This window comes from Drosophila innubila (assembly GCF_004354385.1).
Source record: "Drosophila innubila isolate TH190305 chromosome 3R unlocalized genomic scaffold, UK_Dinn_1.0 2_E_3R, whole genome shotgun sequence".
Taxonomy (NCBI): domain Eukaryota; kingdom Metazoa; phylum Arthropoda; class Insecta; order Diptera; family Drosophilidae; genus Drosophila; species Drosophila innubila.
The window spans coordinates 5109615-5136578 of record NW_022995380.1 but is presented as its reverse complement, the minus strand read 5'-3'; the positions used below and the strand labels follow the sequence as shown (position 1 = coordinate 5136578).

Genomic DNA, 26964 nt, shown 5'->3' with positions numbered 1-26964 from the left:
CTTTTCGTGTCGATTGAGACGAGTTAATAACTAAGCGCTAATTTGATTCACTAATGAAAATGCCGTCTAAACAGCCAGATGTGAAGTCAACATGGAAGGGATTTTAAGGGATATTAATGCAGGATATTTTTTTTGACTGTGAGGTCCTTTCTGGTGCGCAACTGGGTGTGCCACATCGTGGCACGATGGTAAGAACGGACACAAGCGCTAAAAACCCCTTTTAATTAGTTTCAACGCGCCAAAGGGCAACCTGTTATTAAGGTCCACACGTTATGGGGGTCTGAGGGAGGGAAAGGGCGTAGAATTTTACACATTCGCACCCTGAAAATTGTGTTAATTTGCGTGTGTGAATGAAATAAAACTGGGTATCTCTTTAATGAATTCATTTTTGGTATCTGTTGATATTTCAGGATGGTCTACATGCGCCACAGTTAACACTGAGCTACATGCACCAAGGACAACGCATCCAAATCGAATTGCAACGCAACGATCGCCTCCTGCCCGACGCCCACTTCCTGCGCTATCAGAATGCCAGCAACCAGGAAGATGGCGCCTCCGGCTACGTCGTGCGCAATTTCACCAAGACTGACATTGATTTATGCCATTATCAGGTAAGTCTCTCAATTTCTCTCTCTCTCTTTTTGTGTGATGCAACTTTACATAACGTTGTTGTACTCTCCAGGGACATATACGTGGCAAACAGGACTCAAGTGTGGCGCTTTCCACCTGCGGTGGCAGCCTCAATGGCGTCGTCTTCGATGGCCAGCACACGTACTTCATTCACCCGCACATCGATGGCAACGGAAGACTGCAGGATGACCATTATCTGCTCAGGTGAGTTACGACAGAGATGCCCTTTTCAATGTGCAATTTCTATTTCAAATGATTTATCTAGTTTCGATCCAACATAATCTGTTAGGTTCGTTCATCTGTAAACATTGTTATGTTATGTTAAATGTCTAACAGTCTATTGTTAACTATCAGTCCTTGTAATCTGTTAACAGGAGTTTAAGATGTTAATTGTCTAACATTCAACGATATTTAGAGAACAAGGAGACGGAAACAGTCCTCATCTTATATTATCAGTTCATCATCAACTGTCTGTCTGGCTGTCTACAGGGTATCAGTCAACTCTTCTCACATGAAAACCTCAACTGGTCATCTCTAATCAAACAATCGTTGATTGCCCCTGTCAGGGTTTACCTGTCCCAATAATGTTTGCCTTAATTGTTGTCTATAAATATTTGCTTGATGGCCCTGCCCACCATTCTATTCCACTTGATTTGACGTTTATTTTACGACTCGCACTTCCGTTATTAATTTTGGCAACGGATATATCAAATTACGTTTCGTTTTGAATATTGTAGGCACGCCGACATGTTGCAACAGAATGCTACCTGTGGCTACGACAGCAGCAAGGATAACCACAATCCACAACAAGATGACGAAAGCTGGCAAAACAGGATGGAGCCGGAAGGAGAGCCTTCATTGCCCCAACGATTGGATGGTGGAGAATTCCATCGGATGTTAAGACGCAAACGAAGGCATGCGGATGATAGTCAACTGATACGAGGACCGTACAATGCCAACAAGTACTCCAGCTACGTGGAACTGGTCATTGTGGTGGACAACAAGTTGTACAACCATTTCGGGGAGAATGCCAAGCGAGTGCATCAGCATTGCAAGGATCTGGCTAACATTGTGAATGCCGTAAGTAGCTTCAAAACTATTTGGGATGTAGACAGAAATCGGTTGAAAGAGACTCTGTGCTTAATACGTGTATGTAAAGGAGCAGTTTTGTACGTAGTAGCGTCTTCTTCTTCCTTTGGCTCGACACAGCAAGGAAATGTATTTAATCCGATTTGACTTAATTTCTTAAACAAATTGGACCTGTTAAGATATATAGAAAATACCGAAATTTCGAGATAAAGTCAATCCGTACGTTAATTTTTTTAAACCAAGAAGGAAATACTTGATTCAAGCACGAATTTTCTCAGCAATATTTTGATTTTCGGTGTTCGTTTAGATTTTTTTAGATTGATCAAATATGTTAGCCTTCTTGGACTTTAGTGATGTTTTCATTGCCACTTTTCCTGAATACATACCTTAATAAAAAATACATTTTAAAATCTAGAATTTTAAACTTCATTTTAGAAATATTTCTTTATTTTCTGTGTACTTAGTTTGATATATCTTAGTTTTATTTATCTAGCACTAGCTCTCAAAGTCTTTGAGATCAGCTGCATTAACGTCTGTAGAAACAGACGGACATGGATTTATCGACTATATATACTTGGTGTTGTCTGCCAAGCCTCCTTTCGCCTATTACGGACTTTTTTTACAAGCCCAATAGGACCTTAATAATTTTTGAATACAGATTTTAATTAAACACAACAATTATACCTATGCTAATTTCCTAATTCTCTGTAGCTTTATGTGCCCTTAAACATCTTTGTGGCGCTGGTGGGCGTGGTCATATGGAACGAAGCGAACGAGATTGAGTTCTCTAGCGATGGCGACGTCACGCTCCGCAACTTTCTCAACTATCGAAGCACAAAGCTCGTCCTGGAGCATCCCAACGACAACGCACAGCTTCTAACCAAGGAGATGTTCTCGGGCGGAGTTGTGGGCAAGGCACTAAAGGGACCCATTTGCACCTACGAGTACTCGGGTGGTGTGAGCATGCAGCACAGTCAGGTGCTGGCAGTGGTGGCCACCACGATGGCTCATGAGATGGGCCACAACTTTGGCATGGAGCACGATTCCAGCGATTGCCACTGTCCGGATGAAAAGTGTGTGATGGCTGCTTCCAGTACGGCTGTTGTTCCTGTGCATTGGAGCAGCTGCAGCATCGATCAGCTGACGATTGCCTTCTCGCGTGGAATGAACTATTGTCTGAGGAATAAACCAACGCGTCTCTTTGACTCGCCACAATGTGGAAATGGGTTCGTGGAACCCGGCGAGCAATGCGACTGCGGATTGCCCGCCCACTGCGAGAACAGCTGTTGCAATGCCCACACCTGCATGTTGCACAGCAACGCCTCCTGTGCCACCGGCGAGTGCTGTGACCTGGACACATGTCGACCCAAACTGGCAGGAAGCGCCTGTCGTCCGACGGAGAATGAATGCGATCTGCCGGAGTACTGCACCGGCGAGTCGGAGTACTGTCCGGCGGATGTGTTTCGTCGTGACACGGAACCCTGCGACAACAATCAGGCGTACTGTTTCCTCGGCACCTGTCGCTCCCATGCCAATCAATGTCGCATCCTGTGGGGACCGACCGGGGACAATTCCGTGCATTGCTACGAGAAGAATGTGGAAGGTACACGACTGGGCAACTGTGGTTACAATCGCCTCAACAAGACCTTTGTGAAGTGCACACCAGAACACGTCCATTGCGGCATGCTTCACTGTACCCATCTCAACGAACGTCTGGAGTTTGGCATGGAAACGGCAGCTGTGTTGTCTCATTCCTATGTCAGTCACGATCGAAAGATTGTCGCCTGCCGCACGGCCCTTGTTGATCTCGGACTGCAGACAATTGATCCTGGTCTGACCCCGAATGGGGCCAAGTGTGGCGAGCGGAGCATGTGCGTCGATCAGAAGTGCTTGCCCCTGGACCGTGTGCGTCACCTGGGCATGGGATCGGCCTGTCCCGATAACTGCAACGACAACGGCGTTTGCAACAGTCGAGGACATTGCCACTGCGATGTGGGATTCGGTGGTGAATCGTGCAACAAGCCCGGACACGGCGGCTCCGTTGACAGCGGTCCAGCAACAGATCCAAGCAGTGAGTATCTCAACGCTAAACCCAGTCATCTTATTCCGTATTGACAATTGTGTTAATCTTCTTGCAGGCAAGCTGAGCTTCAAGCGATTCATGTACATTCTCTTCTTCCTGGTGGTGCCGCTCCTGTTCTTCTCCTGGGTTGTCTATCACTTTATGATCCGCAACAAGTTCTTCTCCGGTGGAAAACTCGCTGAGAATATGTATGTATCGACGTCCAGTAGCAGCAGCAGCAGTAGTCGCAGCAGTGGCATCTCACCGCCCGTCTGCTGCACCGCCGCTGTCTCCTCCTGCTCGACAGCTAGCTCACCCACCACTACTTGTTCTACGTCCACACCACCACCTCCAATTCCACCGCACGCACAACCCATTAACACACAAACTAACACTGCAACTGCAACAATTACTAACATACACTCCACATTGCCACGCCTCAAGACTAGGCAAGCTGGCTCCCCTGCTGCAGTGCATCCGCCTGCCATGCCCAAGAGCCAGAGCAACTATGAAGTCGATCATGTGGTGCCTCTCTTGCGACGCAAGCTTTCCACTTCCCAGCTGACAATGGCAACAGCACCCCCACCTGTTCCGCCACACAGAAACATCAGTTGCAACAACAATAAAAATAACAATAACAACAGTAACAGTAACAATAATACACTGCGACGCAAGCTGGACATCACGGCGCCACGTCTGCATGCAACAACCAATCCTTTGGCGCTCACCGAGGGCGCCCAATACATACAGAGCGACCCCGCGAGGTGTGCCAAAAACTAACAACAATAACACTAACACACAACACTGCCCAAGCAACATTTGCATGCAAAAACAAATTCAGCAAGTTGCGTTTTATTTCATTTTCCTTAACCTCATTACATTTACTCCTCGTAATTTTCCTTCACCTCTTTTCTCTGTCTTCCTCCTATATTATTTACTTCCTTCACTTCCACCTCTATTTTATCACCTTCACCATCATTTACTTTATTTTGTGTTATTCTACTTAACCAGGGCTCTAAGCTCTTTTATTTCAGTTAATTTAATTATTATAATTTAAATAAATAAATGCTTTGTTTTAATATTATTTCACATGTAATTGGTGTTGGTTTTGTTGCCTGATTAACATTTGTCATTAACTTTTTTGTATGAGAATAATTTGTTTGCTTAGCATAAATAGCTGCTGTCTATAAAACTGCTGTTAAGACGCTGTTAGCTGCATGTTTATGTTCTGTTTATGTTAAGCCTTGCTTTATTCGCTGGTGTTGGTTTGGTCCTTCTTGCACTGATATTTGTTGGTATGTAACACACACACACAAAGACACTTACACGCAATATCTATTCCTCGTCTAATTCCCCTCTTGTGTCAATTGCAGCTTGAAAACCGCCAGTGGCCACAAACAACCGACAGTGCGTTCAGTTCCAAATGGAAATGGTCCACCTGGAGGTGGGGCTGGAGCAATTGGCCTGCCCAAATCGACGCCAAGCAGTTCGGATGACATGAACTCGGCGCTGCTCAAGTCGCCCAGCAATTCGAGTGACACCACCGTCGCCGTCGCTGGGAATACGGGAGCGGGAATGTTTGGTAAATTCAAGGGATTCACGCTGCGTCCGCTGAACAATGCGAGCTCGCCGACAAGCAACTACAGTGGTCCCAATGTGGCATTTGTTCAGCCCACTGTGCAGGTGGAGAGTACTGGGGTGCCACAACGCAGTGCACCGCCTCCACCAGTGGTCAAGCCAGTGGAGAAGAGAGGCGACACCTTGCCACGTGCAGCGCCCGCATTGCCACCTCCCAATCCTGGCTCGACGGCACGGCCAATAATATCGACACCAACCCTCGACTCGAGCACATTGGCCATGGAACTTGTAGGCAGCGATGGAGATCTTTCACCTAAACGATCAGCGCCTGCACCTCCAGTGCCACTGCACGCTGATCCCAAGCTGAACATTAAGCGAGATGGCACCATACGACGCCTGGCCTCATTCCTGAAGAAGGAAGAGAAGCCGCCGCTCAAGGAGAAGACATACATTGATCGCGAGCGTCTGCGAACTCTTGAAATATCCGCACCGATGCCAGTTCCAATGCCTCTGCACGCAGAGTCCTCCAACTCGGACTCAGAGACGACTCCACGGGAGGAGGAAACCAAGAATCTAGTAAAGCGCACTCAATCTATGCGCTCGCCCACCAAGAAGACGCAGGTACAGACATTCGGATCGATGAGATCCCCGCCGGGAGCAGCTCGTCCTAAGAGCACAGCCACTGGCCTTGCTGCCGCTGCCACAGCCGGTTCACGTCCCAAATCGCCACCGCCACGTCCCCCACCCCTGGTGAAGAAGACTAACTCCACAACCTCATCGGGATATCAGCTGCCCGTGGCAACGGCACAAAAGACCACTGAGAACAACTATGACGACTGTGAATTCGTGGAGGCGGAAACGACTGCTTCCAACGATGACATTTACTCGGTTATTGACGAGATTCCGCCGGCGGCACAGACCCTAAAGCGCAGTGATCTCGTTGCCAGTTTGGCCAGCAATGTCAGCACCGGTGACATGGGGCTGCTGGGAGAGATTGTTAATGAGTTTGAGAAGCTCAACGGAGGCGATTCCATCTACTCGGGCAAGGCGACGACACCATCAGCTGCCGAGGAGGAACAGCCCGAGACGCCGCGAAGTCCACAGCGTCCGGCACCACCGAAGCCGGCAGGAAGCAATCGGAACAGCAACTCTGGCAATGCAGAGGATAAACCAGCTGCTGCAACGTCCACATATCTTCGTGCACCGCCGCTTAATACACCTGTGGCGCGTGTGGCACCAACTCGATCGGACATCTCGCCCACACGAGCATTCTCCAGCTTCAAGCCAGCGCCAGCACCAGCATCAGCGACAACATCATCAAATACGTCCAAAGGCAGCAGTGCTAAGCCTCCGATTGCTGCATCCTCCACCGGTCAAGTGGTGCGCAGTGCAAGCGCTGCCCGTCCCAAATCATTCACGAAGACAGCTAAAACACTGCCCAACGGAATGGCATCGACGCCATCGGCCACCATACAGAAACCCAAGCCGCTTTCGGCCAAGCCATCGTTTAGCAGCGGACTGACAAGGCGTGTGCCGGGCACCGCAGCGTCAGCAACAGCGGCAGCCGCGCCCACTCCGCCCACAGTGAAAGCGTCCGCAAACATTGCATCGCTGACGCAGCGGTTCGAGCAGCGAAAGTAGATAGATAGATAGAAAGAGGAAGAGCTACCGCCTATGACTTTTGTATATTATAAGTTAGGCTAGACACAATCAAATTACATTTGGCACTGATTACCGAGATATAGCGACGCCAAATCCCGCACCGTCGTTAATGATATTCATTCCTTTATAGATATCCCTCTAGTTAGCTCTAAGGCGTTGCTTAATTTACGTGCTTTTAGTATCTCAATGAATTATTTTAAGTGCAGTGTATGAAATTTTAATGATATACATATTGTATGTACGTATATAGTTATATTATATGCTTACTCATTATATTTATATATATATATTACATGTTTAATTGTTTATGTATATGCTATTTGCTTTTGTAAATAAAAACCAAAGAAGTTAAATTGTCACAAAATGTGCAAAGTGTGCAGCTAAAATTAAAAGAATTCTCAATGCAAAATAGTCCACATAATCCTAAATGTAACGTTATAATAATGTTGTACAGTTGTAAAGCGCACTTGCGACTTTTCAAAACGAATAAATAACGAAATAAACTCGATTTATATTTTTTTTCTTAATTTACATACATTTTATTTTGTTACTTTAAATCTATTCGAACTTGAATCGTTAACATTTAAAGACTAGGCAGCACTGAAACGATTCCCTTTCGCTGCACCACAACCTCTAATCCGCATCATTTTATGTATAGTGGTGGCAAAAATAAATGTTTGCTTAAATTGTGTCTGCCAGATCGGAAAATTTAACTGGGTGGCAGCCTTTGGAACGGATGGTATCCCATATGCTTGTAGTGTGTGGGCGCCTTATCGATACTTACATAAATCGATAACGAGAAAAATGAGCGCAAAAAAGGTAAACAATTTTAATTCAAGTTAAAAATACACAATTTATTGATATTATATGTGCACAGAAACCATGGGTAAGATCCGCCTTCAGTCAACTAAATATGGCACCAAAGAGCAATTTAGAAGCTGTGCCCGTCAAGCGCACCAGAAGCGCAAGCGCCGCTGCAGCCTCAGAGTCGAAAATCCAAAAGAAAGGAAATTCCACACTAACAACTACAACGACAGTTGTGGATCTTACGCTGGACGGGGAAACCGAAGCATATCCCGCTGAGAGTCAAGCTAATGGAATAGCGCCAACAGTGAGCGACAATTGGATGGAGAGTTTTGCGCCCAGCACAAGTGACGATCTGGCTGTGCATCCAAAGAAAATAGATGAAGTGCGCAACTGGCTCCGCCATTGCCAAGCGTTGCGTTCTAAATTTCCTGCACAAATCTGTCTGCTCACTGGACCAGCAGGATCTGGTAAAACTGCGACACTGCGTGTCTTGGCGCAGGAGTTTGGCTACGAGTTGCAGGAATGGATTAATCCCATTGACTGTGAGGAAATCGGTGCACTAGGGGATCAGGCTACTGGTAATTCCTATATGGGCTCACAGCTGGAGGCCTTCAAGAGCTTTCTGTTACGTGCTTCACGTTACAAATCGTTGCTGGCAACTCAAAACAAACGTCTTATCCTGGTTGAGGACTTTCCAAATGTGCTGCTAAAGGATGCAGCCTCGACGTTTGAAGAGCTGCTGGAGTAAGTAACTTGTAGCAATCATTTCATTCCGATTAACACGTCAACTTTTTAGCGAGTATGCGAACTATGGCAAGTCACCGCTGGTCTTTATAGTGGCCGACAGCAAGTCGAGGATTCTTAACATAAGTTACAAGCTATTCACGGATCAACTGAAAGCCAAACTTCGCATTGAGCACATTACCTTTAATTCCATTGCTTCGACTATTATGCAAAAGTCAATGAAACGCTTTGGCACATTAATGCAGCAGGAACAGCACAAGCCCTTGTACAAGCTGCCCACTCAAAATGTGATGGACTCGATTGTAGTGTGTGCTCAGGGTGACATACGAAGTGCTCTAATCAATCTTCACTTCGGCTCGCTTAAAGGTGCTCCTGTCATGGCCACCAAGCAGCTAAATGTAACTGCACCTAGCAAAGGTCGAAAAAAAAAAGCAACAAACACTTTGAAGTCCATTGGAAGAGATGAATCCATTACCATGATGCATGCGCTCGGTCGCGTCTTCAATCCCAAATGTAATTTGTACAACTAATTGTAATTGTTTAGTCTTTTATTAATGTTCATTATTTTGCAGTTAATGAACATAAGAACAAAAGTCTCCTGCATAGTCCTGAAGATATATCTGAAGCCTTTAGCACGGAGCCCAAAAACTTTGTCAACTTTATACATGCCAACTACCTGCCCCATTTCCTAGATATTGCCAATGTTAAGGATGCCGTCAACGATATTGGAGTGGCGGATATGCTGCTCCAAGAGTATCGAGACGATTCCATGGCGCTAGTGGGACTCACTGTCGCCGTTCGTGGCTGCATGGTGGCCAATGTGGCGCCCGTCAGTGGTTGGATGCCTGTGCGTGGTCCCAAGCGTTTCACCAATCAACCTCAGTTGACGGCAGCGGAGCAAAAGCTGCTGGGCAGTACATATACAGGCATCTCCAGAAGTCTATACGCCAGCGAATATAGTTCCTTTGTCAAGATCATCGCCAGCAAAGGGTCCTAGTCAAATTAAAATATTTTATAATTATTTAATTTAACCTAAAGTAATTGTTGGAATCTGTCGTTGGCTTAAGTTCAATATTACAATTCAACATTTTATTCATTTAAAAATCGGATGTACTCTATATAAAATTTAATATTCAATAAAATTGTCAAGCTACTGGCTATCTTAAGCATACTATATGTAAAGTGTAAGTGTAAAATTAACGCGCGATATATTAAAAGAAGATTTGGCGGATGCTGGGTACTTAAAGTATTTGATTACAGCAAAAACTACTTAAAAGTATAAAATTTATTGTGCTTTTGATTTTGAGTTGTTTCAAATTCCTTAATCAAATGTGTAAAAATAAAAGAGTTCAGGGTTGTCTTTCTGCCATAATCACATACTTATTACTAAGCGGGGAATTGGGATATCTCGATATCATGCAACTGGTCTAGCACAATTAATGAGTCGTCTATTTACACAGGTGGATTAAGAGAGTATAGTTTATTTGGGTGGTTCGTCTACTGCATCGGCATCGTTCTTGGCATCCTCACTGGAGTTGTCATCATCCTCTTCCATGCGACTGGCATCCAGGAGGTTCAAGCGTTCCTCCTCGTTTGCATGTCCATTTAACGGGGCACCAATAACCAGGTTGGGAGAACGGGAATGACTGCGACTGTGACTGTGTCTGTGCCGATGTACACTGCGTTCCACATGGCCATTGGCAATGTTTAAACCGGCAACACCAATCTCATGGCCCTCGCTGCTCGAGGAGGAGCTGGATGTGGTTGTGGATGTTGAGCTGCTGCTATCACTTTCGCTATCCTCGCTGGAAGAGTCCATGGGTGCCTGCAGCTCACAAGCAGCACTTGCGGTGGGCGCGGCTGCCGAGGGCGGAGACGCGGCTGCAGCTGCTGCTGCCGTAATAGTTGGCGACCGCGAGCGAATGAAATGAGATCGCAGTACTAAAAAAGAGAAAAGCACTTGAAATTCCATTTGATCTCAAACAAAGACATCAACTTACTTTGATTTTCCCGCATGAGTTCACGTATCTTGTCCTCCAGTGCTCGTATTTTAGCACCATACTCCTTGGATATATTCTGTGCATTTAGATTCTGCTGACGTTGACGCCCTTGATCCTTCGAATAGCGATCCTCAATTTGAAGACACTCCTGTATGAGCTCCTGCTTGCTCATAGTTTCCAGTCGCTCAAGGCGCGCACGCTCGTACACATTAGAGAACTCTTTGGACAGAAACAATTCCTGGTCCTCGGTCTGTGATCCAAAGCAATTATCGTCGAAGTCATCCTTGGGCAACTCGGACATGTGCTCCTCCATAAGAAAGCGGTTCGTGTTATAGGGTACAAGCAATGAGCGCGAACGCACTAATTTAGTACGAGAACTACTGCTCCCGGTGCCTGTGGTACCATTCCCGGTCGACGTTGGCAGCATGTCCAGTTTCCAAGCCGGATATTGATTCTTTGTCTTCTTTGGAACCATTTTTGATTTCTTGCCACGCCGATGCTTGCGCCTTTGAGATGAACCACAATGGGCACTTTCTGTAAAATGTATTTATATTTAAATCATACTGCTTTAACGGCTGCGATAAGAACTTTAATCGATTGCAACTCTGTGCAGCAGATGCAGAAACCTATCGATGTCAGCCAATAAGATAGTCGCCATTGTCGCTTACATACGCACGAATGGAAATTTTGTTTGCACGTATTTCACACTCGACTTTATTAAGCATTTTACCTGTTTTTGCAGCTTCTGCCATAACGAATTAGTTCACAAACTAGTTGAACTTAAATTTCAGCACAAATTTATGTATTTTCGCGAATAAAAACCTTCGAGAAGTATATTTCAAGACTGGACTGTTGGAGCACTTGCAGCGCGTATAAAAGGGATTGCTAAAAACATTGAGCACATCGATAATTGCAGCTAATCAGTATCGATATCGATACTGCAATATATCGATGTTTCAGATATTAATCACAATCGGATAAACTGATTGATAAATTTAAATAATTTGTAAAATAAGTTTTAATTTATAAGCCTAGATTTAGATATCTATCACAAAAAAAAAGTATAAAATACTACGGTAGTAGCAAGAATATTACTTTGATCAACAATAACTGTAATTTTTTTTAGAGATAATCTGACTGATAAACTTTAGAAAATTTATAAAACAAGTTCAAGTTTTAAACAATGCAGATTCAGATTAAAATTACTAAGTTAGTTAGTAGAAATGTATACTTTTTAAAATTTAATTTAATTTAAAAAGTTAAAGGTAAAAGAAAATGTATTTAAGGAAAACTGCGGTTTCAAGACAATTTTTCAATCTCAATAACAATGGATAGTATCATAAATTTTTAATAATTAAAATAATCTATAAAAACAAAGGTACGAAAAATATGTGAGTATTAAATTAAAATTAAGGTAGTCTATAGAAAATGTATTTATTTAAACTGTATTTTTAGGAAAATTCATTTTGCATTATCACTGGAAATAATTAAAATGTATAAGTTAAGGCTTCAGATTCTCATGTATCCAATCGATGTAAGATGCGACCCGTGTGTAGATATCCGGCCAGCCAGGTGTCGCACACGTAACCGGGCCGAATGAGAGTAGACCTCCAAGGATATAGGCATCGTTCTTGAACAACATGAGGGGTCCGCCGGAATTGCCATGGCACTCGTTTGTATTGGCGGTTCCACACAATTGGGATGCCAGAATGCGAATATTTTGAGCCGCATATTGAGTCTGACATTGCTCGATTGACGTCACAGTAACTTGGCTTTTTCTCGGCCTCGAGGTGGACTTCGCTTGCCAACCGGCCACTTCAGTGACCAGTTGCTCCAGTTCATCGGCTCGCAGTTGCTTGTTGGGCAGACAGATGGGCTGCACATAGTCGCTGAGTTGGGCAGGATCACGCAGTCGTACCATGGCAATGTCGTTGGTTTGACTGGCGGCGTCTTTATTATAAAGTGGATGCACTATGACTTCCTCAACAAGAACATCCTGATACGATGGTGCACAATCGACATTCCCTGATGCTCCATTTACCTGGCAATCCGGATTCGTCACCGTATCCCATTCTCCGAGTCGGATCGCATGTATCTCCCAACCCGAGTTGATAATTGATCGACTTGAGACGCAATGAGCAGCCGTTAGGACATAACGTATACTGATGAGAACTCCGCCACAAGCATGAAGCTTTTCCTGATTTGCTGCGTCATTGAAAGTAGCTGATAAGAGATAAGAGCTGGCCGAATGTCATGGTGATTTACATACGTTTCAAATATTCGATGAGTGCCAACCAGGGATACTCTTTGATTTTGGTGTCTGTATCATTAGAACGCTCCCATTTGACGGCGCCACATTCCAAGGGCAGTAGAGGATGCCTCAGTGCTCCCAGTGCATCTCTTCCTGGTTGTGCCACAGAGCCGCTAATCCACTTGTTATTGCCAGCCTCCAATGGACAGCACACCTGTAGAGTACAAATTGGGATACAACAATAATGAAAGATTTCTTTCCACCCCAAATTCAGTTTTCAACTGATCGTTTGTATTATAACAATTTGATAATAGAAGTCCGATTTAATCCAAATTTGTTTATAAGACAATAACCTATACACAATCTGTAAGTTTGCTGAGTTATCTCCAGAAACAACAAAGCTTTTCATTCTAAACGTGGAATTTAAACCGATCGTTTCTATAAGCTGGGAGCCACTGTATATAAAATTTATACAAAAAAAAAATTTGGGACTTGTTGATAGACGGACAACGCTGAATTAATTTTTTGTATTAAATTCATATTGAATTTTGCGACCTACTTGAACATCATTGTCATTTTGTTGATGACACCGATTATCACGCAGCAGATTGCGATCCGACTGGGAAACAACTTTAGCCGTCAGAATCCTCATGAAGTATTCACATTGACGGACAGGCGTGCATTGTCCTAGAACCCGTCCGTCTGTCGTTATCGACGTACAGTCGCCCTGTCGTTGGCCTGGAGAGACAATGATAGTGATAATGGCATTTCCAGTTTTAAGTTCAGATGACCAGTTTTCAAGTTTCCCATTATAATAATTACCATTTGCGCTCAATGTCAATGAGCAAACAACAACAACAGCAAGAAGCAGAGTTGTTGCTAACATGTCTCGCAATAAATTAATTCCCATGCTCCGCCGACTTAACAGATACTGAACTGGGTTTTGTGTTTTGGAATATATTTATACATATAAAACAGGGCAACTGTTAAAGCGAGCGATCGATCGAGTTGTGAGTCCCCACGATGTTCCAGATAACGTAACAGTCGCTCATAACATAGCATTACGAATTGAGTTAATTGTTTGAGTGGAACTAATGATTTAAGATTTGAGGCGTCCGTAAGCTCTGATATCAATGCATCGTAAGACACCAATAGAATCTCCGTCTTTAAGGACATGATCTCGAGGCTCCTGCATTTGTCAGCGCTGGCACTTTTTTTTTAAACTATTTTTTCTCCTATTGAAAACGAACGTTTTTTTTTTTTGTTTTACGCGGCGTGTTGTAACAAAGTGCTGCCACCCGCCCCAAAGAAATTTAACCAGTAAAATTTCGATCTGGCAAGTGTACCAATTTTGGTATTTTGTTAAAATAGTAACTTGGAAAAGTACTTTTTTTTTCATAATTTTAAAGCTATAATTTATAAATTTTTGCAGATGTTTTGTTAGAATGTTGTCTAATATATTTTTTATAGAATTAACTTTGTAATTACTGTCATCTTGGGGTGGGGAACTTCAAACCTTCATTAAAATTCTGTCTTTTATGAAAATTAATTTCGAATTTTATTATTTCATCAAGTTATTAATTTATTGTCCGCCGCCATCTTCATTCAAAATTGGTCGAAAAAGTCCCGTTTTTGCCGCCGGCGTCTCGGGGGCTGCCCATCCGGTAAAAGTTTCCGATCTGGTTTGATTTGATTAGATTCCGACATTGGGTATTTTTCATTTTTTGTACCCGTTTTCGGACATTTTTTATTGGATTTTATAGAGTTTTGTAAAATTATGTATATATTTTTTTTTTAGAATTTTGTTAATTTTTTAATTAATTTTTTTTTTTTTTTTAGAATTCAATTTTCTAACTTCTCTTCCCGAGGGCTGACGAACTATGTACCTTCATTAAAATGTTTACCTTTATTTTGTCTACTTTCTAAATTTTAATTTTCATCAAATTATTAATTTTTTATTGATCTTTTTGCAGTTTGCCATTTGCGTTTCTTAAATTTAAATTTAACAGAAACTGGCTATGTTATGCTTCTGTTATAAACTGTTCTCAAAGAGGTTTCGATTCAGCTTCAAATTTAATCCATTTCACATTTCTAATAAACCTTTACACAGGTTTAAGCAAATCAACTGCTATTTCAACCAATTATTATAAAATTTTTAACGAATAACAAAATCATATTTTTTTATATTTAAAGTAGGCAATTTTCATTAGAGGTGTTAACGCTGATAATAGCAGTTCAGCAAAATGTTAAACTCTGTCGTTGTATGTGTTAACACGTATGCGCACACACGCTTAAATATCGTGGAAAAATAAATTAAATAAAAACGCATTTAAATTGATGCCCAATCAACAAAAACACAATAAAGTGTAACAATAAAGATTTTTCTACAGCTAAGCGATCGTCTTGAGTTGGCAGCTATAAGATTTCAGATCGAAAATTGCATTTGAAATTGTGATTACGGTGCGAAGAAAAATTTTTTTCTGCAAAAAATTCCCAGGTCTGTGCTGGCGTAATTGGCAATGTATCTTGTCTATGTATGGATGTGTGCGCGCGAGTGTGTTGGTGATTTTGCGAGCGCTAAAATGCATGTATGCATATGAGAGAGCGCTGAATAGAATGTGTATGTGTGCAAACAGAAGCAAAGAGCGCGGGAAAAGCAAACGTAGGCTAGGGTTGCCGACATTTTAAATGAACTTTGGAATTAGTTTATTTAAACAATATTTAATGATTTAATGGAAGTAAGATTTTGACATTTTATATTTAAGTAAATGTTCCAAATAGTAGTAAAAAATTTTAACGAAAGGTCACGTAAAGTTTCGTTTCAAAACATATTGTAAGGTATGCTGACAACCCTGCACTTGGGAGGGTACTTAAAAACAACAAATCCAAGATATTGTGAGCGTCGCTCCGGCGCCAGTTTGACGTTTGACTCGTCATCAGACGGTTGGGTAAATTTTTTCTCTCGTTTGTTGCTGCTCTTGTATCTTTGCGTGAGTGTGTGTATGTTTGTATGCGCTGCTGCTTGTGACGCATTCTTGTTTTGCAGCAAATCAACGCCAAAAACAAAGTTTGAACGGCGAATATAATAAAGAAAGAAAGACGCGTTGATTATCAAGAAATGTTCAATGACACAAGAACAATTTGGTTATAGTGCTTATTTAAATAGGAAAAGAAACACAAGTGCAATTACAAGGTAACTTAGTGCAACGACGATTTCGTGTTGATTGCGCTAGTATGGGTGTGTCTCTCTCCCTGTGTACATGTGTGTGATTGAAACGAAGTGAAAGAAAAAGGAAGAACAAAAAAAGGGCGACGTCGCCGCCACCGCCTTAACAAACGGCTGGAAATAAAGAAAACGTATAAAAATGCCGGCAACGACGAATTTGGAGTGCGCTATACATATAAAGATAAATTCAAGTGCCGACGAATACAAGTGCAAAACCCAACAACGATATGATAAACAAACACAAAAGTGGTGCAAACCGCTTTCCTTTTAACACCCCAAAAGTTCATTTACACGAGAATTCATAATTTGTTTTGTTTTGCTTTGTTGGTTTGTTTATTACCGATTTACCATCACACACCCAGATACGGATATATGTGTGTGCGTATGCTCTGCAGTGCCAGGCGATGATAATTACGTTTCGCAACAGTCATCATGACGATCGCGATTGTGCTCATGTGTGTGTGTGTGTGCGAATGAGTGAGTTGCCAAAATCTGAAGTTTAGACCGTGAAATAGAAACACTTTTCTGTAATTATATACGTATGTATATACATACTCGTAGTTACATGGAATACTGTGAGTGTAAGCACAAGTGATAAAACGAAAACAAAGAGTAGAGTGTAATATTATGAAGCATAGTGTAGTGCGGCAAAGTGAAGTGGGAAGAGTAACGGCGTTCACGGCCTACACGCTGGCAGACTGACAAACAGACAGACTGAGCAGTTGGCGCTCTTCGCTTTGCTTCCATCTGCCGTTTTGGCACAGTCTCCGTCTCGTTGCGGTCGACATTATGAACATATGCATATGCATATGCATTTCTACACACACATACAGACATACAGACATGTGCATGCAGACATTCGTTTATTTATATTTATATTTTTTGCCTTTTCTTTTGCACATTTAGCCTTCAGTTTCCGGTTATGAAGGAAGCAAACGGGTTCGGTTTTCCTGCACTTGCAATATGTGTGTGTGTGTGTGTGTGTGTAAGCATTTCATTGTAATTTCAGTTGTGCGTCAATAACCACGACACGGCTGCTGTTCCAGAGCTCATCTCTCCTCTTCCCTGCACTTCTCTTTATCATCACCATGCCCATACACATTTCTATAAAATGATACAAAAGAACGACAGTTCTTTGTTAATTCCTCGAGCGTTTCCAACCGCATATGTGTACATGTCTGTATGTACATACATATGTGTATTTATAAAACATTTTAGTTTAATACAAGCTAGTTATGTTTGTTGGCAACTACAATTTAGCATGTCTGTTGTTTGTTGTAGATCTCATTCGCTGTTGTTGCTGAGCGTTAAGCGTAACGACGCGAACGCTTTGCTCTCGTAATTAACCTCTCAACCGGCTTTCTGCCTGCCTGCCTGAGCGACAGACAGACAAACTATCTGGCCGTCTGTCGATCTGTCTGCATGGATCGTAGCTCGTTTAACCAGCAGACCTTTGAGTCGCTTCTGCAGCACATCAACAACAACATGCATATTCCAAAGGCATTGCACCACGCACTCCTCACACACATACAATGATAAGCAAGCATCTGGGAAACGATCTCAGCGAGACTTTTCTTCACATTCTACCAAGAGAGTTCTCGAAAAGGTCGCATATGTACTTAAGCAGTCAGGGATCACAAACCTTCATACCTAAGCTCAGTTATACCTGTTTCGCATCTGTTATCCTATTCCCAGGTATTTTCATAAGAATACACATTTTCCTGCTATTTAATAGTTGTTCATTTGATTGCTGAGCAGTTGTTATAATATTTACTCACAATCAAACAACTCTACTTTATTCAGTTTACAAAATATAATAATAATAAATCAGTAAGCATTCACTTTTATACATTAAATCTGTCTTGGCTATCAAAGATCATTCAAAGGTTAAGAATAGAGTACATATTTCATTTGATTAGTCAGCTTAGTTCCAGGTATTTACCATTATAAAGAAGAGATAACAAAAAAAAGCCCATTCTATTTGTGATCGTGAAGCATCCGCAAGGTTTTATTTGGTTTCTACACGTTTTCCTCAGTCAATTGCCAAGTCTTGTACTTGTTGTTGGTTTGACTTCTTTTGTCTTGTCTTTTGGGCTTGTACAATAGTTGGTTAGCCTATTCTATTGTCGCTGCCTTATCAGCATTCAAGCGTTTCCAAACGCTCTGAACAAAACTGAGCTAACAAAACCAGTTAACATTTAACTCCAAAAAAGGCAAAGTCCGTCGATGGCGTGTCTCGTATAAGAAGAAGAAGCAGAAGAGAAAGACAAAGATGGACTCGGCGGAAACCAAAGCCGCAACAGCAGCAAACATCAGTATAGTCACTATACTATAGTCATTATTTGCAATTATCGGAATGTTTCTTTGGTTCTTTTTTATGTGTACGCTAAATACATTGTTATTGTTGTTGTTCTTTTTATTTTTTATTTTCTCGTTTTTGTTATTGCCACAAGTTTCTCTTGCGGCTTAGGATCAAAAACCTTTGCCTAGGTGTTGTTGTATATGTTTTCAGTACATATACATATACGTTGTGTGTGTATTTGACTTTGAGTGTATTTTTGTTTGATTTCTGTTTTGAACATATTCGCGAAGTTTTAACCTTAAAAAATTCAATGCCGTACTCCGTAGTGGATATTATTGTTGTCCCCACTCTATCTCTTTTTATATGGTTATATCTGTCTTTGTCTATGCGTCTCTATCAGTCTCCACCTCATCGCTCAGCGCTGTCGTCAATCCACAGTGCATGAATAATAAACAAAACTGTCACGTACACTCTTATACCCTACCCGTCATGTTAGGTCCCGCATACGTAAGCGTGGGTAGATGGATCTTGTTTAATGCTTTGCTCGTCATTTCCTTCTTTCTCGGAAATGTAAACAAACTTTATGTAAGCAATGCAATTCAGCTCAATCTGGGAGTACCTATGACATTTATTGACTCCATTCAAATCCGAATGAAATTCAACTCAATTGCATTATTATAATGTTAATCAATGTTAATGAAAACAATAAAACTGCAGTAATAACTGGCAAAACCAGTAAACCAACATTACTTTAATACTGCCAGTCTTGAGCACTTGCAATTATCATAATCATAATTGGTAATATCACTCGCATTTGGACGATGAATGTTGACATTTACTTTTAGAAATTACATCACATATTGTGTATCGATACATTATAAATGATTAGATTATTTAATTTTTTTTGAAGTGTATATTCCGGTTTGTTATATTTTAAATTTTATAAGATAACTTACCAGTTTTCTAACTATTGCAAATACGTACGTAGAAGTTATTCAAGAATCTATGTAGTTAAATTATTAAGATTGGTTTTACCAAGAAACTATAGTTATAAAGTTAATTTGAGTCGAAAAATGTATTTTGTTTTTTAATTGTTTGCATGTTATTGTAAGCATATCTTCAGTGTTCTTAGTCCGATCCTGACAAGATTGGTTATAAAACTCTTGTTAGGAGCGGGAGTTTCAAAATTTCATAGAATCAAAGAATCAATTATACTTAAAACATAATTTTGGTCCACGCAAGACTAAAAACACATACATACTATATACTATACATATGTACATTATTTCACAATTTCCATTATTAATAAAATGTGAAATAATACTCCAAGTTTTATTGTGCACTTTTAACTACGGCATTCCTTTATGTTTTGTTTCGTTTATTTTGCTTGTGCTGTGCTGATTGTTTTATTTATTTTGATTATAGCACATACATCTGTACATATATGTATGTACATATACGCTACGTTGTTTTTGTTCCCATTTTTCAATTTTCGTTTGGCATGCAAATTTATGTGCGCGTTTTGTTGTTGCTAAATTCGTTTGCGATAAAAACAGTTTTGCCCCAATGTGTGAATGTCTGGGTGTCTACAGTGCACACAGACTGTCTGTGTGTGAGAGTTTATTATTTTTGAATAATTGCGAATTTTGCTTTGTATTTTATTATCAGCATTCTGCGATTGCTTTGTCTTCTCCCCAACGATTTGCAGAGGAGAATGCTGAGGGGGTGGAGAAGGGGGAGGGTGGTGGAGGCAACCGCAAAGAAGAAAGCTGACGATTCGCTTGAATTGTCTTACCGTGAAACGTAAACAAATATGTACATTTATTTAATTTCGACAATGAAGTTTGTTTTTAATACCCTATAAAGTAATGATTGTATTTGGATATTTTTGAAATTATTTATTTGGTATTCACGTATTTAATGTTGACGTTCTGTTATCTTATCGCCTTTTAGTATAGGTACATATGGTTATCGATTGCCGTTATATCGATTAATGCATTATCGAAGTAAACTTTTATTAATGCCGTTTGTCAAGCAGAGCCTAAAGATTATTTGCTAATATAATTTTATGATATGAAAGAGCACAATATGCAGGCAGGGTATTTTTAACAGTCGTATATTCTGCAGAGTAAACACATTTACAATTGAGTCATTGTGTTTATTATTAATGTAATGCGTTTCACATGTGCGCATATATGTATCTATGTAAGTGAGTGAGTGTTGGTGAGTCAGAGAGAATGTGTGTCTGTGTGTGTGTGTTTGCAAGCTTTCGCAATGCAATTGGCAGAGACAGCGACAGCAACAGAGGCAGAGGCAGAAAACACGTGACAACGCCCCTCGAGAAGGCTGCTCTTTGCTTATCAGCAACAACAGCGGTTTCTCTGACTTTCAATTACTAAGCTAACGGATTGTGTTATCTATTGCAGATCAAATAACAAAAGTAAGGCGACGAATACATACATAAATACAAACAGAGCAGCCGCAATACACTAACACCACCATCAACAACAACACCGACAGCAGCAACAGCAACAGTAGAAACAGAAACAGAACAACGGCGTCGACTTCAAATTGGACATGTCATGTCAGCAAGCGTCAAGATTCATTACAGCAACAGCGACAACAACAGTAGCAACAGCAAAAAGCACAGCAGCAACAAAGCGCATTGCAACACAAACACTAGCTGCAACCGCAGCAGCAACAGAAGCAGCAGCAACACTAACACTAACAACTACAACTACAACAACATTAGCTAAATTAGCAACAAAAACGACGCCAGTGACAGTGGATGTGGAGAGGAGCGTCGGAGTTGGAGTTGCAGCCGGCAAAACGAATACGCCTGAGGATCCATATGTATTCACAGAGACCGTTGCAGCGACACCGCCAATTTTATTTAATGCACAGGTAAAAGACCAAGTTAAGTCGAGTCAAGGCAACACGAAACCAAGTTGAATGAAAAGACTACAGTCGAGAAAACTCGACTGTGACAGACCCTGTATTTGATTTGTCACAAATATGTACAGGCTATGTAACAATCTTACCAGAAAAAACACCACTTTCGTGTTAATGATGCGGACAGATTCTTTATGTCTTATTCATTTTATACACTTCTTTGTGCTGAAAGGTGGTACTAAATTGAAGATTGTTTACTTTAATGACCCTTTTTACTTCTAAAGTACAGGGTCTAAAATGTAAACAATGCACACCTCACACACACTTATATGTATATATGTTTTCCGACAAAAATAAGTATATATGTTTTGTTATTGTTGCAGAAATCGCGAGCCCGCCTAAACGAAGCGCAACACAGCAGAAATAGCAGCAACAGAAGTAAAAACAACAACAATAAACAAACGGTTGCAGGCAAAAAGTCGAGCATTGTTGGTGCAACAGCGGCAGCAGCAGCAACAACGACAGCGTCCGTTGCACAGTTGAATGGCATTGCAACAACAACTTTGGCAACAGCGAGAGCAGCAGTGCAAACAACAAAGGCGCAGGCGTCTTTAGGTGCAGCAGCAACAACAACAAACACAACAACAACAACAACGAATTTCAATAATGTCACACAATCTCAAAGGCAGCCAACGTCACAGTCGCAGCTGCAGTTGCAGTCCTCGCTGCAATTGCAGTCGCAAGCGTCGCCGAAACGCGCCACCAACGTGTGTGTGGTGCGTCCACAGCAGCAACTGCAACAACAACAACAGCAGCAGCAGCAACAACAACAACAACAGCAACTGAAGCAACAGCAGGCCAAGTTGATCACTAAGCATCCTGCACCGCAACCACCACCGCCGCCGCTTTATACGCACACGCCCTCGTTGTGGCAAACACCACTCTTATTGGATACCACACAGAAGCAGCAGCAGCAACAGTCAAGTATTGTTGTTGCCACAGCGTTGGTCAGTCCGCCCATATCGCCCGCCTCGTTACTCTCACCCACGGCAAATGCGCCGCCAACAGCAGCTGTGACCGCGATGGTGTCACCCATTGTGCTGCCTCTATCCCCGGCAACAGCAGCTGCTGCTGCTGCTGCTGGTGCGATGTCGCCGCCAAAGGGTGGCTCACTGCCGCCGTCCAAGTTTCATCATACGACGCTGGCGCAGCACTTGCAGAAGGTGGAATGCCTAAAGAAGAAGAAATCCTTGCCACTGGCGTGCCAGAACTCTAATAGCAACAACAACAACATTGTTGTAGACACGTTGCACAAGCGACAAACGTTTGCTGGTTACAATCTAACGCATCCTCCGCCGCTGACTGCGTTCAACACGTCGGCAACTGGACCAGCAACAGTTGCAGCTGCGGCGGCTGCTGCAGTCGAACAGAAGAAACATTCCGCCGATGCTGTCGATGACAATGGCGATCTCAATGAGATACCCGTCAATGTAATATTTCGAAAGCCACCGGTGCTATTAGCCGGTCCAGCAGATGCTAAGATTGCAGCACAGCCAGCAATGATGAAGTTGGGAGCTGTTGCACCCTTAACACCGCCAACTCCGCCATCGCCTGCATCTTCAGCTCCGCTGCTAAGCAATGTGGGTATGCAGCTATCTGCGTTACGATCACCTGCATCTGGAGCTGTCGTACCCGCCTTCATGCCCCAATTCCCAACAGCAGGAATAGCAGGATTAGCACCAGCAATAACAGCACCCATCAAAAGCACCCAAAATGAACAAATGTCTTCCAAAGTTGCCAATTCTGCTGTTCCGTCGAAGCGTAGATCAACAGCAGCAAGTGCAGGTTGCAGAAAGGCCAACAAAGCAAACAATTTAAAAGCTGCTGTAAAGGAGATGCCTCTGCCAGCAGCTCAGCCCTCGGAGGACGTACCTCCTCCGGTGGATCCAGCGTTGGCTAATCGAATATCGCGGCGTCGCAAACCCACATCGGGAGCCAAACGAGGTTCAGCGGTGTTGTTCAGCGAGAACGAACCTCTGCCGCTGAGTGATGTTCCCTACTGCCTGCAGACACGTTGGTTGCTTGCCAGTCCTGTCAAGGAAATGGTAATGGAGCCTCAGTCATTGCTGGGCAACCGGGATCGCGAGGAGCGCATTGCCGTGCGGAAGGGTCTGCTGCGGCGTCAGGCACTTCAGTTGCTCTCGACACGTCCACTGCAGGAGTTGCCCATGCGTGCGGCCCGCCAACGCTTGCAGGGCGTTCACAGTCTATTGCTCAAGTACCAAGATCATGCGAAACAACAGCAGGGCATGTAAGTGAACTCTACTTTCCATGCTTCAAACGAGCTTTCACTAACATCTATGTTTCTTATTTTGCAGTGGGATTGGCAATCGCTGTCTGGTTGCGGGTTGCAAGCAACCCACGCTTAGCATGGCAGCGCATTGTGAGCGTCACATTGTCAACAACAGCACACAGCAGCTGTTCCAGCCTTGTGTGGCTTGGCGGGTGAATGGATCCGCTTGTCAGACGCCCGTCTTTGATATGCTGCACACGTTGGCGCTGTGTCCGGCTCACAGTCAGCTAAGACCTGGTCTGGAGCTACAGTCCAGACAACAACAGCAGCTACAGCAGCAGCAGCTAAAGGAGAAGGTAGTTCCGCAGCTGTCCAAGCCTCCACCCACACCTGCTGTGCCTGGCCCAGTGCCCGGCGCCGCAACGGCATCGGCTCTGGCAGCAGGTGGTAAACGCAAGCGGAAAACGAATCCAAATGCCAATCCAGTGGGTCGTCCGCTTAAGCGTACCAAGAAGCAGCCTGATACATCCACTCCCGCCTCATTGCCCGTCATGAGCATGACAACACTGCCGCCAATGTCGGCGGTGCTTCAGCGCAAGAGCAGCACCACCTCACTGGAGTCGATTGCCAGCAACTCGCAGTCGTCAGCCAAGTCGCACACACCCTACACACCGACTGCACCCGTGCTGACCATGCCACAGTTGTCCATTATTCCTCCAGCGTTGGCGCCGCTTAGCGATTATCAACTGCAGCAGCAGCTGGTGAAGATCGAGCCAGAGCAGCAGCAACCACATCCGCAACCGCAGCAACAGCAACAACAACATCAGCAATTGGATGCCAATGTCAATTCGCTGGCCAATGCCAATTTCAAGGCTGATGAGATTAGCCAAATTGTGGCTCAGCTGGCGGCAGCTAGTACCGAGTTGCACAGCAACAACAATAACAACAATTTGCACTACAACAACAACCATAACCACAACAGCAACAACACGAACTACTGCAGCAACAACAACAGCAACAGCGGCAGCAGCAGCATCAGCTGTGGTTTTCCCTCATTCAACGCCGCCTTTGGAAGTGCCATGGGAGGAGCCCAGATTCAGCAGGCAACATCGCTGCATGCCAACACATCCTTGGCCAGCACGGAGAGTTTGCTGAGTCAGCATATGTTTGGCATTTGCGAGAACAGCTCGGCCTATGCCAGCTCCGAGGATACGGGCCTTGGCGGCCTGTCGGAGTCGGAGCTGATAGGCGCTAATGATGCTGGTGAGTGTCCACCTACATAGAGGATCTGTTACATCATTGCTAACTTGTTTCCATTTCAGATGATATAGCATTGAATGGCGCCCATTTGCTGGAGGAACACGATTTGGTAAATGTGTTTGATACGCTGCCGGACGATGCGTTCAACGAGTTATTTCAATCCGGTGTGTATTTCATAATAACAGAATTAATTGTGGCTTTCATTGTACTAATTAATGTGTGTGCACCCCTCCGTCATGCGCCGTTGTCGTTGCCGTCGTTGCCCTTCGCGTCGCTGTGCTGCAGTGCAACAAGCTGAATGCGAGGCGATGGATCGTGCTCTCGAAATTGCCGATAAGAACCTCAAGTGTCTGCAGCAGACAATTGGCAGCACGGCACATGACAGTGCCTTTCTTAACGATTTCCTCGACGTGGGCGATGATCTGCTAGTGAACGCTGTCTCGTCCGTAATGAACTCGCCCAACACATCCGGCATCGATACCTCCACGCTGTTTGTCGACAGCAGTGGAAGTGGCAACAGCAGCAGCAACGGCCTTGTCGGCTCCAGCTCCAGTGGCTGTACGCCGGCAGCCTCCGTAGCAGATTTACGCGGCCTGGTGCATATCTAAGCTTCGTGTGAGCCTACGCCTTAGCCGCATCCATAACACATACATGTACGCACGCTTTGGGCGAGTCCGCGCAGCTCGTCACTTTCAAAAGATCTTTCGAAAACAACAAATACTATTAGAAATTGAAAAAACAAAAGAAAAAACATCAAACTTCACTTCTCAACATAAGTTGAACAAGTTTTTCAATTGTTTTCCATTTTTGCCAAGTTTTCCTTTTTTTTTCTTTTGGCTATCGATGAAATTTCTACAGATTCGCTGACCCCAAGTTCTTGAATACACTTCAATATACTACTTACTATTGTGTATATACACACAATCTTATATATCTGATGAATCACATAATAACTACGTGTTAATGCAAAAATTCTGAGAAAAATTCCCAAAAATATTAATATTACTTAAACAATTTTAAAAATATATATTATTAATAAAACACAAAAAAAAATATTATGTAAATTCGCGTGGATCTTTAGCGTTAAAGTCTTAACTTAAATTTAAAAGTTAGTGCAACAAATGAAAAAAAAATCAAATCAAGAAATTATGAAAGATATTTAGAATGCAGCTTTATATAAACACAAAGAAACACACACGGAAAAAAAGAAAGAAAAAAAATATGTAGGAAAACTTAGTAACAAATTTGAATTTAAGAGCGTGAAAGGGAAAGGTGAATGATAAGTAACGCATTGAAGAGTTAAGTTCGAAGTAAGCATAGAATTTGTTTAAACATTTTATAAGCGCATTTACATACATCCAACCAACCACATTATAATGAGAAATGTAACAATAACAATAGCAAAAACAACAAGAGTAAGGGAAGAGAAAAAAAAAGGTTTTATGTTTTATTTAGTTTATGGTTCAAAACACATTTTCATATACACACACACATACATATACACATAAAACGTACAAGGGACTACATAGTTTAAAACCGCGAATCGTATTACTAAATATACATATATAAAAAACTATATAAATATATACATAATAAACACACAGATTAGTTGTGTAAGCTTTAATTTTATAAAACCTACAAAATACGAAAAACGAAAAACAAAAAAAAGAATAAAATTAAAAAGCAACTTGTTTTTTTAAGTTGGCATAAATAAATATTTTAGTTATAAATTGATTGGGGTCCGATCAACCCCAATCAATTAGCAGGTTTTACTTTCCGATTTGGTCTTTGTACTACTTATGTAAATTAATAATTACATATTAAATAGAATTAAACACACTTTATATACCGAAATGTAAAATTCTTTAGTCTAAGCGAACACAGATACACAAACACAAGCCAATACAAATACATGCAAGAAAACTGTTACGCTTTAAAATATAAACTCACTTAGCGCCCCAAAACTCACACACCCATCCCAAATACAGACAGAGTTCACACACCCATCACACACACACGCCACATCCATTGTATTTTTTCATTTGTCATCTTTGCAAGTATTAAATGAGAGAAACCGTTTAATAAAAACAAAATCAACAATTTAAATATAACCCATGCATCAAGTTTGCATTATGTTTAGGCATCGCACATTAAGGATCTTCGTTTTG

At 42.4% G+C, this 26964-nt stretch overlaps 5 protein-coding genes across 7 annotated transcripts in view; 3 read left to right on the top strand and 2 right to left on the bottom strand.

Annotated features, from left to right (window-relative positions):
- The window catches only part of LOC117793028 (disintegrin and metalloproteinase domain-containing protein 12), a 35057-nt gene extending 27509 nt beyond the window's left edge, over positions 1-7548 (top strand). Inside the window, exons 3-8 of the mRNA XM_034633398.1 lie at positions 411-611; positions 683-834; positions 1368-1710; positions 2431-3790; positions 3858-3990; positions 5155-7548. Coding sequence (XP_034489289.1) covers positions 411-611; positions 683-834; positions 1368-1710; positions 2431-3790; positions 3858-3990; positions 5155-7000 — 4035 coding nt within the window. The 3' untranslated portion in view covers positions 7001-7548. The remainder of the gene's footprint in view (positions 1-410; positions 612-682; positions 835-1367; positions 1711-2430; positions 3791-3857; positions 3991-5154) is intronic.
- Positions 7549-7741: 193 nt separating this feature from the next.
- On the top strand, positions 7742-9748 carry LOC117791680 (cell cycle checkpoint protein RAD17). Its single transcript, XM_034631495.1, has 4 exons — positions 7742-7840; positions 7899-8572; positions 8625-9085; positions 9145-9748. Exons 1-4 carry the CDS (start codon positions 7826-7828, stop codon positions 9567-9569), a joined length of 1575 nt encoding a protein of 524 aa, XP_034487386.1. The 5' UTR covers positions 7742-7825; the 3' UTR covers positions 9570-9748.
- A 179-nt stretch (positions 9749-9927) lies between these two features.
- On the bottom strand, positions 9928-11470 carry LOC117791681 (protein HEXIM1). Its single transcript, XM_034631496.1, has 3 exons — positions 11303-11470; positions 10573-11106; positions 9928-10513 (listed from the first exon to the last, which is right to left on the bottom strand). Exons 1-3 carry the CDS (start codon positions 11322-11324, stop codon positions 10053-10055), a joined length of 1017 nt encoding a protein of 338 aa, XP_034487387.1. The 5' UTR covers positions 11325-11470; the 3' UTR covers positions 9928-10052.
- Positions 11471-12001: 531 nt separating this feature from the next.
- On the bottom strand, positions 12002-13757 carry LOC117792146 (serine protease easter). 2 transcript variants are annotated; one of them, XM_034632155.1, is made up of 4 exons: positions 13646-13757; positions 13383-13561; positions 12842-13037; positions 12002-12795 (listed from the first exon to the last, which is right to left on the bottom strand). In XM_034632155.1, exons 1-4 carry the CDS (start codon positions 13731-13733, stop codon positions 12074-12076), a joined length of 1185 nt encoding a protein of 394 aa, XP_034488046.1. In that variant the 5' UTR covers positions 13734-13757; the 3' UTR covers positions 12002-12073. The 2 variants fall into 2 exon arrangements, with proteins under 2 accessions (XP_034488046.1, XP_034488047.1); XM_034632156.1 differs by having other exon boundaries at positions 12002-12777; positions 13646-13756.
- Positions 13758-15040: 1283 nt separating this feature from the next.
- On the top strand, positions 15041-26878 carry LOC117791967 (chromatin modification-related protein eaf-1). 2 transcript variants are annotated; one of them, XM_034631913.1, is made up of 6 exons: positions 15041-15320; positions 20778-21255; positions 21627-23554; positions 23622-24799; positions 24859-24960; positions 25082-26878. In XM_034631913.1, exons 2-6 carry the CDS (start codon positions 20929-20931, stop codon positions 25402-25404), a joined length of 3858 nt encoding a protein of 1285 aa, XP_034487804.1. In that variant the 5' UTR covers positions 15041-15320; positions 20778-20928; the 3' UTR covers positions 25405-26878. The 2 variants fall into 2 exon arrangements, with proteins under 2 accessions (XP_034487804.1, XP_034487803.1); XM_034631912.1 differs by lacking the exon at positions 15041-15320 and adding an exon at positions 15699-16016.
- The last annotated feature ends 86 nt before the right edge of the window (positions 26879-26964 follow it).

Excerpts from the sequence above, each read along its gene's own strand:
- LOC117792146 (XM_034632155.1), bottom strand. The coding sequence starts at position 13,733 with ATGGGAATTAATTTATTGCGAGACATGTTAGCAACAACTCTGCTTCTT. Across the intron at positions 13,038-13,382 it reads AAAATGACAATGATGTTCAA|GTGTGCTGTCCATTGGAGGC; the intron begins GTAGGTCGCAAA and ends TGTACTCTACAG. Across the intron at positions 12,796-12,841 it reads ACTCATCGAATATTTGAAAC|CTACTTTCAATGACGCAGCA; the intron begins GTATGTAAATCA and ends ATCTCTTATCAG.
- LOC117791681 (XM_034631496.1), bottom strand. The coding sequence starts at position 11,324 with ATGGCAGAAGCTGCAAAAACAG. Across the intron at positions 11,107-11,302 it reads GGCAGAAGCTGCAAAAACAG|AAAGTGCCCATTGTGGTTCA; the intron begins GTAAAATGCTTA and ends TACATTTTACAG. Across the intron at positions 10,514-10,572 it reads ACTCATGCGGGAAAATCAAA|TACTGCGATCTCATTTCATT; the intron begins GTAAGTTGATGT and ends TCTCTTTTTTAG.
- LOC117791967 (XM_034631913.1), top strand. The coding sequence starts at position 20,929 with ATGTCATGTCAGCAAGCGTCAAGATTCATTACAGCAACAGCGACAACA. Across the intron at positions 23,555-23,621 it reads GCGAAACAACAGCAGGGCAT|TGGGATTGGCAATCGCTGTC; the intron begins GTAAGTGAACTC and ends CTTATTTTGCAG. Across the intron at positions 24,800-24,858 it reads GATAGGCGCTAATGATGCTG|ATGATATAGCATTGAATGGC; the intron begins GTGAGTGTCCAC and ends TTTCCATTTCAG.
- LOC117791680 (XM_034631495.1), top strand. Across the intron at positions 8,573-8,624 it reads ACGTTTGAAGAGCTGCTGGA|CGAGTATGCGAACTATGGCA; the intron begins GTAAGTAACTTG and ends TCAACTTTTTAG. Across the intron at positions 9,086-9,144 it reads TCGCGTCTTCAATCCCAAAT|TTAATGAACATAAGAACAAA; the intron begins GTAATTTGTACA and ends ATTATTTTGCAG.